The 13,542-nt window shown below is 39.8% G+C and overlaps 1 protein-coding gene across 2 annotated transcripts in view; it reads right to left on the reverse strand.

The window, feature by feature from the left end:
* Positions 1 to 13,542, reverse strand: part of nnt (nicotinamide nucleotide transhydrogenase) — a 27,016-nt gene continuing 13,474 nt past the window's right edge. The window contains exons 12-21 of one of the 2 annotated variants that reach the window (XM_024299041.1): positions 11,680 to 11,825; positions 10,650 to 10,845; positions 9,906 to 10,139; positions 8,500 to 8,660; positions 7,325 to 7,504; positions 6,943 to 7,102; positions 3,958 to 4,039; positions 2,948 to 3,066; positions 2,269 to 2,384; positions 1 to 1,826 (exon numbers count right to left, since the gene is read on the reverse strand). In XM_024299041.1, coding sequence (XP_024154809.1) covers positions 1,677 to 1,826; positions 2,269 to 2,384; positions 2,948 to 3,066; positions 3,958 to 4,039; positions 6,943 to 7,102; positions 7,325 to 7,504; positions 8,500 to 8,660; positions 9,906 to 10,139; positions 10,650 to 10,845; positions 11,680 to 11,825 — 1,544 coding nt within the window. In that variant the 3' untranslated portion in view covers positions 1 to 1,676. The remainder of the gene's footprint in view (positions 1,827 to 2,268; positions 2,385 to 2,947; positions 3,067 to 3,957; positions 4,040 to 6,942; positions 7,103 to 7,324; positions 7,505 to 8,499; positions 8,661 to 9,905; positions 10,140 to 10,649; positions 10,846 to 11,679; positions 11,826 to 13,542) is intronic. The other variant, XM_024299040.1, reaches the window with a different exon arrangement.

The following is a 13,542-nucleotide window of genomic DNA, read 5'->3' on the forward strand; positions in this document are numbered from 1 at the left end:
TAGTGTAAATACAGATTTATTAGGGGGGAAATGTTCCATGATAAACAAAAAAATGGGGGAAAACTAATTCACAGTACATTTCATCTTCCTAACATTTTACACATTCAGCTTCAAAACCCTGTTGCTGTGATGCCTTTAAATCAAATTAATAGGAATTGACACAAAGGGGGGCTTTCTTTTTTAGAATTGTTCTATTGTCTTTAATAATTACTTCATAAACAACTCAGTCTCTGACTGTTTACTTGTGTAACTCAAACATTTCTGACGTACTCAAGACTGAATAGATGAACTGAAAGCAAACAAAAAAAGCATTTCATTGGTCCTGATTTTGGAAACTTAAAAGCCGACCGGATGAGGTAAGTGGATGGAAAACGCCGCCGGTTAAACCGACAAGTCGGATGGAGAATACATATTGGTCTGTTTTTGTTTTGTTTTTTCTGCGAGGTAGGGTAGTTGTTATGGTCAAAGAACCGTATGTGTAATCCCAAACTTCTCACAGTATTTGTAGAGCCTTCAAACATGCTACCTCATTAGCGATTGTTTCTCTAAAATGTGTACAAGCAGAAGTTCTCGCGATTATGATGAGTTTAATATAAAAAAAGAAAGCAAAGCGGACTTGAATTTTGAGCGATGTTTGTGCTGGAGCCAACCTTGTGTCTGCACACAGGAAAAGCTTGGCACAACATTTGATTCAGAGGAAATGCTAAAAAAAACCAATGAAGTTACAGGATTTCTATCAGATAGCTGCACTTTGTCCATTCTGACATGGTCCTACTTTACAGTGATCCTTCATTCGAATGAGGACACATACTGGAGTGGATGAGTCGCATAAAAACAACAACAGGAACTTGTTTTCACCTTTAAGGCAAAACGCTTACATCTCATATTCATGTCCAAACCGCAGAGCATGGTGGACCACGTTCAGTTTTTCAGGACAAGAACTACAGTCAGGATCTGAAAACTCAAGTTTAAGCTCAACAGATTTTGGATTTTGGAATCAGTAGAGGTCAGAAGAACCTCCAAGTGGGGAAAAAGCAAACTAAGATATTGGCATTATTTGTGCTTACAGTAAATTTTAGGTCAAACAAGCTGGAACTGAAAGAATGCTATACAAATTCACACTATTTTGTTTTTGTTAACAAAGTAAAAACAAGGAGCTGCAATAACACTAAAGACTCAAATGAAATAAAAATGGAGAAAATTGTGAGGGAAAGATGTGAATGCTTCCTCCCGTGACTGATCACTTTTTTTTTTTTCGAATCACTTTTCTACGACGTTTTGACTGTGAAATTTAAGATATCTAACAGTATCTAGAAGCTTTTTACATAAATATACTATATTGAACATCGGAGCTGCACCCCACATCACAACAACCCTTCCTCCCTGACCTAAAAACAAAAGAAGTTTAAAGAACCACTGGATCTACATGCGTTGCTTCAGTGAGAAATAAATCTACAAACCTGCACTGTTTGGCTCCTACTGCACAAACCTCCTTTTATTTTTAGATCACAGGAAGGAAGGTTCGCCTGCAACCTTTTTGTCTCGCTTCATCATCTTTGGATCAGCTCACGAGTGGGCAGAGATGATGTTCACACTGGAGTACTTTTAGGGGGGGTGGGTGGGAAAGGTCATCTCTTCTGGGTGCTTTGCTCGCCGCATCCTTCCGAATGCTCGCCTTACTGGTTCTGAGTTTCGCGGACCTTTGCTTGCAGGGCGTCGCACGTCTTCTTGGCATCGCCTAGCAACATGGCTGTGTTGGGCTTGTAGAAAATAGGGTTGTCGACAGCTGCGTATCCCACGCCCAGAGAGCGCTTCATCACAACCACCTAGATGGGCGAGAGTTCAGTCAAGCCTTCAGATCAGACACGCAAATATGAGCTTCTAAGTAACAGAAAGAATTTTATGGGAAATAAACTGACAGCTATTTGCCATTAATTTAAGGGCACGCCTGTTTTCTTTATTTGGTTACATAAAGTTCTTTGGAAAGAGCACGGCATAAATCCTCATTATCTTAGAGAGTGGGACGTTCTAATGTTGTCATTACACACGGACACAGTTCAGTGCTAACAGGATCAGGACGACACCTGGAGCTCTAACGGTCTGCATCTGCAGCATGTGTTAACACCAGCTCGGGCCAACATGGATTCTTCAAATGGATGCGCTGCAGCAGGTGTGGACAGTTCAGCTGCCATAAACGCTTTCATTTGTTCTCAGCTCTTCAGGGCTCCGGGACAGATCTTACTCTCATGCAGACTCCAGATGTCTCACCTGCTTAGACTTCCAGACCTCCAGCACCGGCATGCCGGCGATGATGGAGTTGGGGTCCTCCTGGGCGGCGGAGTTCACCGTGTCGTTGGCACCGATCACAAGAACCAGATCCGTCTCTGTTAGTGGAAACCAAGAAGAGAACGTTCGAGTAAACACGTCGATAATTATTGAAAAGAAATAAACCAAACTATTGCTGCATATTTAAAGCTGCATTCAATTTGACCAAAGAGAGAGAAAAAAATTATCAAACTTATGTGAGAAAAAAATCTATTTTCATGGAAACATAGATAAAAAAAATGCCTTGATGCAATTTTTTAAAGGAGGAATAGCAAACATTCGAGCTAGAAAAGTGTCCATTAAATTAAAAGATCAGACTGATATTTTGGTTGTTGTAAAATCCGAAAAAGAAAAAATGACTAATAGTTTTAGCACACATCATAAGGCAATACAAAAATAAAAACATAAAAACAGAACTTTTTAACAAATAATTTTTACATCTTAACATTTTGTTATAATATTTTTGGGGTTAAAATGTTAATCCAAAAAATAAACCAAGTAGGTTGAGGGAAAACCTGTTTTCCCTTTTCCAGCCTCTTTGAAAAGCCTCGGTAAAGCTGCGCACAAAAGGCCGTAACACCAATCCAAGCAGGTCGAGTCCGCAAAAGACAGAAAGTCTTACCGGGGAAGTCCTCATTAATCTCTTCCATTTCCAGCACAATGTCATAAGGGACGCCTGCTTCAGCCAGCAGCACGTTGAGCTGACCAGGCATGCGGCCGGCCACTGGGTGAATACCAAACCTGAGAGGAGTAAAGGCTGATTTAAGTAAATACTTGCAGCCTTTCCCAAACACAAACAGGAAACAGCATAAATGTCACCAGAGTGATCAAAAAAAGTAGAGGAGGAGTCAATATGATTGAGTTTTTGGACAAATAGAATTGAAAGACTTTTTGAGATAATGGTCTGCTTACACTCGGCTCCCACTGAGCTCCTCCGGTGGTTCCAGGACCTTGTGCACTTTTGTGTAAAACCATACTTTTGGGTGCAATTAACTAGGTCATGTAATCAAGATGGGAAATTAACACCAGCTACTCATTTTGTGGTCTTTCTGTCTTTATTTACTGTTGAAGCGTTTCGGCCACGTGAGCGACCACCAAGTGGAGATCCGTTTTTTCTGTTTGGCAATTTGTGGAGGATGCAGAGAGCTGAACTAAAGGCCTCCGTCACGTGTTTACATGCACGATAAAGAGCTGCTTTTGAGGAAGAGCTGTGTCTTTTTCCAGCTCTGCAATGACTGTTTTCATGCAAACAAGCAAAAGGGGACAATTACACAAGTCGTTAGGAGAAGGAGGAGGACAAATCTAGAAACAGAGTACAGAACAGGGGAAAAAAACTCAATCTAAGCAAAGGAGTTCCCCTTTCTTTCAGTCCTCCCCTTCCCTGATTTTGCTCTGGCCACCCACTTTCCTCTAATCATGCACAAATGCCTTAAGCAGCAGCAGCTGCAGCAGCCAGGATCAAAAAGCAGAGGCAGGGCAATTACACAAGTTTCCTCTGTACCTTTACCTCCCCTCCACTCTGAAGCATTGAACCACACACAACCTGTACCACCACATCTTCTTCCCTCAGGAAAAAAGTCACATCCTTCTTAAAAAAAAAAGAAATCTATTTTTTTTTTAATGTTTTTTTACCTGACGTTCTTGCCAGCATCTTTGAGCATCTTCACCAGCTCGGCTATGGGGTACTGGGCCTTCGCTGCACAGAGTCCGTAACCTGAAAGAGTTTAAACAATATGAAAGAATGAGTAAACCTACAATCTTACTTCAGACTGTCCAGCAACAACTTGGGGTCTGAAGAAAAAAATAGTTGCATTTAAACATGTGGTGGACAGTGGAGCGCCAGCTGTCTTTATTGCTACAGGCAACAACTACTCTGCTTTTTCTATGGGGTTCCTCAAATGACCAACGCTGCGTTTCACAAGAAAATCATATCGATCTTTGTTTATAATATGCAAAATAGCTAAATCAAATCTGTGATTCAATTTTTTATCATTTTTTTATTTTGTAAGAATTTCTTTATTACAAAAAGTTTCAACTTTGTTCAGTTTAAAATGACTTTTTTTGTTTTGATTTGTGCTTTTTTTTGATAAATGAAGACTCATTTTGGGGAAAACTTAAAAAAAAAAAACAATTATACAGTAAACTGTTTAAAATCAATCAATATTCTGGCATCAAAACCCCAGACACGATGTGTAAAAAAAGTCAGATAAGAACGACACACCAATACTCCTCAGCTACAGTACTGCTTTACTCTTGCAGGAATTTCACGTACTCACTATAAAGTGACCGAGTGTGTGACTGTAGTGCATGGTGAATTAGCAAGTGCTGCTAACAGTTTTTGCTTCGGAATATTCGCATTCTATTAAAGTGTCCAGGTACTTGTCCTAATGGACAGACTGGGTTTTACTGCAAACAAAACACTGATTTCCGCAGCACTTTCTGCTATGTCCGGTACACTCTACCCATGCAGCGCCACCAGCTGCAAAAACTCCTCTCCTGCAGAGATTCTTTCTTAGTCAAATACTTTTAGCACAAAAAAAGGCGACAAAAACAAACTGAATTTCTTCAAAACGAACCGAGAGAGCTGAACAAAGCAAACGGACAGTCTCCTTTTACTGTCAAAGATAAACGGCTGCAGTCCTGTGGTTTCCTGGTGATGTTACACAAATTGTTAAATGATTGAGCGAACAACTGAAGAGATTACTCAGCCTAAATTAGCGTGACTAACGGCAGAAATGGTGGCGCGCGGCCATTATCTTCAAAGAATAACTGTTGTTGGACACGTTCAAAGAAACTCAATCACATTAACTGCTGGTGAAATTTAACTAAACAAATTGGACAGTTGGGGCCTGTGGAAGCGTTAAAAAGTTCAAGAACGAGTGTCCTCACACCCACGGTGTACTGAAAACTCCAGGTCTGGGGCTAAACAGCTGTGCAGCCTTGAGAAAAACATCATCGCTGAGGATGATGGGTAATAGGGCTTCAATTTTTCTTTGTTAAATAACACTGCTGCCATGTTGATGATCAATAGGACTTGATTTTAATCACACTGGCACGATAGCACATGCTTCAATTGTGTCTAAACAATCAGAAGTCAGAGTCAAAGGGGAAAAAACAGTTAGTTGCAAATTTAAGTGAGGAAAAGACTTTCCTTTAGCCTCTCCTTCATTATATATCTTGAAAAAGTTATTCAGCCAATATTCCTGTGAAAAAAAAAAAAAAACAAGAGACCCTGCAGAGATGGTCCAGATGGAGTCGGTTTATGGAGTAAAGCCTTAAATGTTTTCACTAACGTCAATCAGACGAAGTGACAGCGACGGCTCCAATTAAGAAGGAAGGTTAAAATGGAAACAAGGGCACTTATGAGAGCCAGCCCTCAGCAACAATATTACACACTTGTGTTAGCCGTTTTCAGGTTTAACACTCATGATGTAGTCTTTATGACGAAAATAAACGTTTAATTGTAAAATATAAACACAATGTGCATTTTGATTTTAAAGGATATGTAGTAATAAGTTTTACAAAATTAAGTTTTTATGTTTTATTTGAAAAAAAATTCAAGACTGAAGTCTGGATTTTTTATTTTAAATCTGGCTTTGGAGAATTGGTGATTCCAAAACTGTAGCTTTTAAATGACTCAAACCACAACAATATCAAGTTTTATTCGTTTATTCCTCCCACTTCACTTGATTTAGAACTAAACTGTGGTGCTTTTCCAAACTTGCAGAGAAATGTCTGGTATTTTATTATTCCTCAAGTCTCACAAGGGCTTTGTTTATGGATCAATTTGGAGAAATGGCATGGAAAAGTAGGAGTTTCCACTTTCATTATTTCAGTTCAGTGCCAACACTTCTTTTTATTTTGCAGCTCATTTTGAGATGTGCCGCTCTCAACTTGACCGAACCTTTATCGGATCCCTCACTTCTTCTTGATTGCAGCACGTGACTGCCTTAGGTCTCCAATTCTTGTAAATCACAGTGGTTTCCTCTGAAGATTTTGTTTTTTGTAAACAGGCAGTCAGCACTGTGACTGGAATCACCAATTTGCAGGCTAGATGCTTTTAGTCTGTGTTTACAAGTGCCCAAGTGAGCAAAACAACAATTTTTTGCAAGTGAATGCTTGACAACAATCTGGAGTGTGGGGGGCTAAAGTGGAACTAGGTCATATTATCGTGAATTTAAAGCAGCAGCAGCAACAAAAAAAACTATTCCTGGAACAAAAGTTAAGACCCTCAAGCTTCATCTCTGAATAATTGAGTACAAGCCAACTGGAAAATGGTATTTGAGTTGTCAACATCACCCTGCATACCCTCATTTCATCCAATTTCCCCTTGACCTTCCATATAAACGGTGGAGTACATCTATTCATGAGGGACTGTCGACCACACACAAACCACGCAAGAGTGAGTGTGTGTGCATGTGTGTGCGCTTTGCAACAAATCTCCAATTAGCCTGGCAAAATGATGATGTAACATAGGTCGAGAAAAGGTTAAATAAACACAACACACTTAGCTAACGCTGGAAAGAAAAGTTGACGGGAAAAGTCAAAGCGCGTGTTTTTCCACTCACATGCCAGAGCTGAGTGTGTGCGCACGCCAGAGTTTTCTGTGTGTTTCACCTGGAGTGATGATTATGTTCTGGGCCTCTTTAATCATGTCGACAGTCTGATCCACGTTGACCTCTGTGTGGGTCCCTGTGATCTCCATGGGCTTTCCTGTACCGGTGGAGGATGTGCCATAACCTCCCAGGATCACGTTGGCCAGTGAACGATTCATAGCCTGAAGGAGAGGCGAAGGAAAAAAAAAGACACTCAGCCATTATTTGTTTTAGTGAAAAAGGCTTTTATCAAGCGTGTTTGCAAAAATATGACACACTCCACAATCTTATCTAGATGATAGACTTCCTCCTGGTGGCAGGGAGGGGAACAACACCCTCTACAAATATTTTATTTAGGTATTTGAATTGTTTCCATGTGTTTTTTTTTTTTTTAAGCCACTTACCACACACATGATGTACGACAGGATGGCTCCCGATGACCCAATCAGAGCTCCGACGATGGTCAGCAGGTTGTTATTGAGCAGGAAGCCTTCAGCACACAGGGCCCAGCCAGAGTAGCTGTTCAGAACCGTGATGACCACCGGCATGTCGGCTCCTCCAATAGCTGCTGTCAAAGTTACACCCTGAAATACAGCAGTTAGGTAAGCAGAACCTTCATTTACTGAAACATAAGAACTCTAATGTAATCTTTAAAAATTAGGGGGCAAATCAAAACTTTTTTACAAGTAAGGAACACACAAAAGGTTTACAATAATTTTCTAAAAACGATTTTTTGGTTGTGTAACGTAGCTCCAATGGCCGTTTCTCAAGCAAAACATACAATATCATTAAATTGACTTTTCAGAACAAAACTTCTGCCTGATTCTGTCTATTTTTGGTTTTCTGAATCAAGACAAAAAGGAGCTGAACGGTTTGCAATCGCATCAATTGTTCTTCTTTTTGATCAAAAAAGTTTGACAAATGCTGATGTGAATTATCACAAAGAAAAAACATTATTTTTTTTCAATGAAACATTTAATTCAACACTGAAAATACTCTTTAAAAGGCTTTAAATATCAAGTTTTTTCTTCTCTTACGATAGAAAACCCTTCATGTTGTCTATTTACTCACACCCTACATTCTGGTTTCCCCCACCTTTTTTTCTTTTAACTGTAGTTCTTTATTTAATTCACATTTTTTTACATGTTTACAGTGTTCCCTTGCTATATTGTGGCTCATCGTTTGTGTTCTCACAGTTTTATTTATTTATTTTTTACAGAACAGTGTTCTATGTCCTGATTGGCTGTTGAACTTGTCAATCAATCTCCTCTGTGCTATGTCTCCTGTTCAGAATGCATTCAGTTTACCACACATTTACATACATCCTTGATCATTCTATCATATTGGACTTATTTTTCTATGAAGGTTGGAACTTTAAGAGTTTAAACAGGAGAGCAAAGTATAAACATATAAATGTCTGTCTGAGAAAAGTGTACAAATCCTTTAATCCCACTTTGCGGATATCACCAATAATGGATTATTTCCACATCAAATGCAACTCCTGCGATAAACGAGGCAACACTGTATTGGATTAAGATATCCAAATCCGCATTTAGTTTTGAACAGACAGACAGCATACCATGACAGCAGAAAGAGCAGACACGGATCCCAGACAGGTGATGCCTGTGGTGAAACTTGGATCCAGCATGTATGGAATCATTCCACCAACACTGCCGGCCATGAGGGAGGCATTGAGGGCATGGCGGCCAGGAAGCAATAGAGGAGAGCTGTTCAGAAGACCTGTGAGAACACAAGAAGGGAAAAGTCAGGGGACTGCAGAAAGGTGACAGCAAAAGAATTATATTTCAATGCTTCAAGAACGATTAGGACACATTTGGCCTCATGGAGACCTTAAACCGAGGACATTTTTGGTTCATCTCCTGCTACTACGCAGAGATGACCTGCTCTCACAGCTGCAGTTTGTAATAAAAGAACTCCGTACAGCAGAATTTGGCGCCAAAGTTATCAAAAATATAATGACTGCAGTTTTTTTTCTTTCTTTTTTTTAACGAGCAACAGCACCAGCCGCCAGGTCTGTACATCAGCGTGCGAGAAGCGTAAATGTTTACATCTGAGGGAAAATGAAGCACACACCACTGAGCCACAGCATTAACACATTTGACAGCTGTAATGAACAAAAGCAATCATCGCGTTACAATACAATGTTCTGCTGGGACATCCTAAATCATGTGACTAATACACTGACAAGTACCACCCACACCAACCTTAGTGGCTGTGAGTAATGACGTCAGAAGGGACAGTCATGACATCAATAAAGCTTCCAAAAACTTTACTGTGACTCATAAATCATTTCTTTAATCAACAGCAACATTTTGGTTACAATAAGTCAAATGAATGACATCAACTCACTTCATTCTGGATGTTTTCTAAGGTTATTAGTTGAGGTATTTTGCACTCTAAGTGCTGCTTTCCACCCTCAGAATTTCACTGGATGAGCATCAAAATATGAACAAAGTCATTTAGTTAGGTACCGTTTAATTAAGCGAGTGATTATAATTATAATACCAACCTTAACAGGCATCTTTATTTAGAATGATTGGTTCAGGCCAGACTTTGTTTCCTAAATCTTTACGTTTAACTTTTTAACACTATGCAAGCAACTGTTTCTATTTGTCTAGTTCTTAAAACATGTAAAATTGCAAATTAAAATCAAATGAACCTAAACAACTATGGCTATTTTGATAGTGCCCTGGTCTGAAATTATCACTACAAACAGAAGCAGTAAAATGAACTTCGGGGAGTTGTCTGAGAGCACCCTCAGCCCACGCAGACCCTTAAGAAAAGCCACTTTACCAATAAAACTGAGCAGGAACTTCCCGTGGCTGCAGGATCAAAGGTGCTGGTATCAGACAAGTCTGACTCACTCAGTTACTCATGGAACCCAATATATGTGCATCAACTAACAAGTCAAACTCAGTTCAACAACATAACATGGTGATTACGGTTGGTTTACGACGCCCTCACCTTGAAGTTTCCCGTAAGCCACCAGAGAGCCGCTGAAAGTGATTCCACCGATGTAGGTTCCAAGGTAAGCAACTATTTTGGTCAAGTTGGCTGCTGGGTCAGTGGCAAAGTGGGGGTACTCAATCATATATTCAGCCACGCAGGTGAGAACGGCAGCCAGCCCAACCAAGCTGTGAAAAGCCGCCACAAGCTGAGGGAGGTCAGAGATCTGGATCTTCTTAGCAATGGTCAAGCCTACAGGGAAAAAAGACAGTAAATGCAGTTCTCTACACAATTACCCAACAAATCACGAGAACACAAACGGACACACTCAAAGGACTGCTGGGAAATGCACATCTAAAGAGCCAGGTGTTGCTGTTGAAGCCTGCTTGAAGAAATTTCATTTTTTGCGTTTGCACACATGTTCAGCAGGAAAGTTTGCAACACTATTGAGAAAAAAAAAGAGCATCATTATCTGTGTGGATAGTTTAGTCTGGTTTTCAGCTTTGTTACTGGAACAATTAAGATTTACATGATCAAACCATCTTGAAACAGAGGGAGAGTGAGTAATAGTGAGCGCTGTCAGACCTCCTGAGTCTGGCAGGAGTTACTCATGTTGTGTTTGATGTAAACATCACACACGCCGTTCTCCGCACACCTGCTTCTTAATTAGTCTGAGCGTGGACTTCACGCTCACATGCTACATCTGCTACAGCTACAATGAAACTGTGACTGTGAAATGAATGGTCTGATGCGAACACTTACCAGCAGTACCACCCACAGCCATGGCTGCGCTCATCTGAGCCAGGAGCTCAGGGCTGGGCTTCAGGGCCCCCAGCGTGGCAGCCAAGCCCCCCGCGACCCCAATCATGCCGAGGGTGTTACCCAGCCGGGCTGTGCCTTGATTGGAAAGGCCGGCCAAGGCGCCGACGCAGCACAGACCTGAGCCCAAGTACATCATCTGGCAAATAAAAAGGGGACAGAGAGTGAGGAAAACGCATTGAGGGATCGTGGGATGGAAATAAAGATTTTAGTTGGAACATTCTGTACAACATCTGGACAAAAAAAAGGATACACTCAGGGGATTCAGATGACTTAAAAAAACAAATCTAAAGGAAGAAACAAATGTGAGAACATACTCGGATACTGATCCTCCTCACATTACAATCATGATCTAAACTTGCTGAAAAGGGGAGAATAGAGAATATATCGCTTAATAAAACTAGTATAAACAGGTGTTTTTCTAAAGCCATGATTTTATCTTGATTGGCAAGTTGTATATGCCCAAGCTAATGTATTTTTATGTCTAAAATTAAGCATTTATTTGGACATTCATACTTTTATTACATATGCAACCTTTGTTAAAAATATATACATTCCTCAAAAAAATAAAAGGACCACCTAAACAACTCGATGTAACTTCAAGTCAATCACAATTCAATGTAATCACCCCTACGACTTCTCCCTTCCCTTCCAATTGAAGAGCCATTTGAAGCTGTAGTGGTATCTGAAGTTGATTATTTTAAGGAGGAGTTGTAGAGACTTAGGACAATACATCAGGAGGTGTAGGGGAGAACGTAGGAGGGCAACAGCCCTTCATCAGGACCAATGAATCAATTTAATTTGTATCCATATTTTTTGTGTGGCACATGCAACTAAGTAAATAATTAAGAATTTACAGAGAATATTGAATTCATTCAGGTATAAGGTGTGTTGTTTTTATACAAACAAATCAAATTAGTATTTGGAATCTGTGTAACAACAAATGATAGATGGGGTAAAAGTCTTGTATCACCTGTTCAATGTTGTATCCTGACTGCAGAGCACCAGCGTAGCCCCCAACAAAAACCCCTGCCGGAAGCAGGTACAGGTAATTGTACTCTGGAGGATCAGTGGGACGCTTGAACATGTCCAGCATTCTCTGGGTCACCAAGAACCCACCTGTGAGAAAGATCCACAACACCAAACAGTTTGTACACTCAGCCATAAACTTTAGATGTTGCTTTTTTAAAGGAGAGATAACAGAAGAAAAAAAAGGTGTTTTATATATACTTATTAATGAGTGCAAGATGTGGAAAAAGGGGAAAAAAAAGCGTGATGTTGAAGTGTGCAGTCAAAACACCTGAAATAGGTCAAGCAGGTGTTGCAAAGCCAACAGCCTGGAATTGTTGCCAAGCTCAACAACCAGTGTCAGGAAGGTAATGAGTCTACTTTATGTCAGTGTAAATATTTCAAGTAGAAAACCTCCGAAGTGTCAAACCGGGACCAGACATGGTCTCACTGCTTTACAGGAGAAGATCACGTTACTGTGTGGAAGTTCCCCTCTGGCATGATGGTGACCACGCACACAGACATGCTCGCACTTCACTTAGAAGAGTGAATCAGAGGCTAGCATCAGTTTCCTTCCACAACATGTAATCACAGCTATAGAAAGCCCTTTTTAAACAATAAATAATACATCAACTGCATGTCTTAATCATCATCAGGGCTCTTTTAATAAAAAAATCAGGGAATGCTGTACTGCAATTTTAAAGTTCTACATTAATCTAAACCTTTGCTTTTTCTTCCAAAACCTGTTTTATGATCTTCACTGAGTGTGCACAAAGGTTTGCTCAAAAAGTCAAAAGCCTGACTGCTAACATAATAAGCACTTTCTGCAAGATCGAAAAAATTGTTTGTAATCATATTTAAAATACTCATGCAATCAAGTGTTGATAACTTCAGAGCCTGGTTAACCCTTGTGCTATGTTATGGGGTCCAGATGACCCCACCATTATATTGATGTGTGAGCCCTCCTAATGCAAAGGTGGACAGGATTTTAAAATCAGTGAAAACAAAAGTTCTTGTGGTGTCCAGATGACCCCACTTTTGATGTAAACATGACTAGGATAGTACAAGGGTTAAGGGAGTCTCCTTTACCATTTTGCCTTTTTAATTAAATTCAATATAAGGCTTAAAATAATACATGTAATTTTCATCAGAGGCTAATATTTGTTTCTGTGGTTTTGTCGTTAATCTTTAAATAAGCATCACCTGTCAGGTGAAGTAATACAATGGAAAATAGAGCTGGGTTGATATAAAATCGATTTATCGATCTAAATCAGTCTAAGCTTAATAGATCAATAATCTAATAGATCTATGCTGCATCACACTGATTGCAGAATTCACTTTTTGAGCATTTTATTATTCTATTTTTATGTTTTGCCTTACATACAATATATCTTTTCGTTCTAGTTTTTTTCTTTAGTTTCTGTGCAGTCACTTTTTTTGTATTTCAAATCACTTCAATGCTTTATAACTAAAGATGCCTCGTTGAATCCCACTGATCCTTGTTTTTGCAGGCAGAAAGACTTAAAGCGTGAACCTGAATATTCAGTCTTTGGGGGATTTTTTTTTTTTCTTTTTACCCCAAATAAGCTGGTCCATTATGGTAGTCAACCTTCCATTTCCTTGTTTCAGAAGCTCCCTTGATGCCTACATGTGAGCTAAATTTAGGAGCAGAAGTTCATGGCTGGAAGAATACACTTTCCCAGGACCATTATAGAGTGATGAGTATCATAATGACTCAAGAAATACTTTATCATTTTAATGGGAATTATTAACCGTAATAGCGGGATAAGACGTGTGTGGTCCAACCCGAAGTCGGTGACTCGTCTCA

The sequence above is a fragment of the Oryzias melastigma genome, linkage group LG12 (assembly GCF_002922805.2).
Source record: "Oryzias melastigma strain HK-1 linkage group LG12, ASM292280v2, whole genome shotgun sequence".
Classification (NCBI taxonomy): domain Eukaryota; kingdom Metazoa; phylum Chordata; class Actinopteri; order Beloniformes; family Adrianichthyidae; genus Oryzias; species Oryzias melastigma.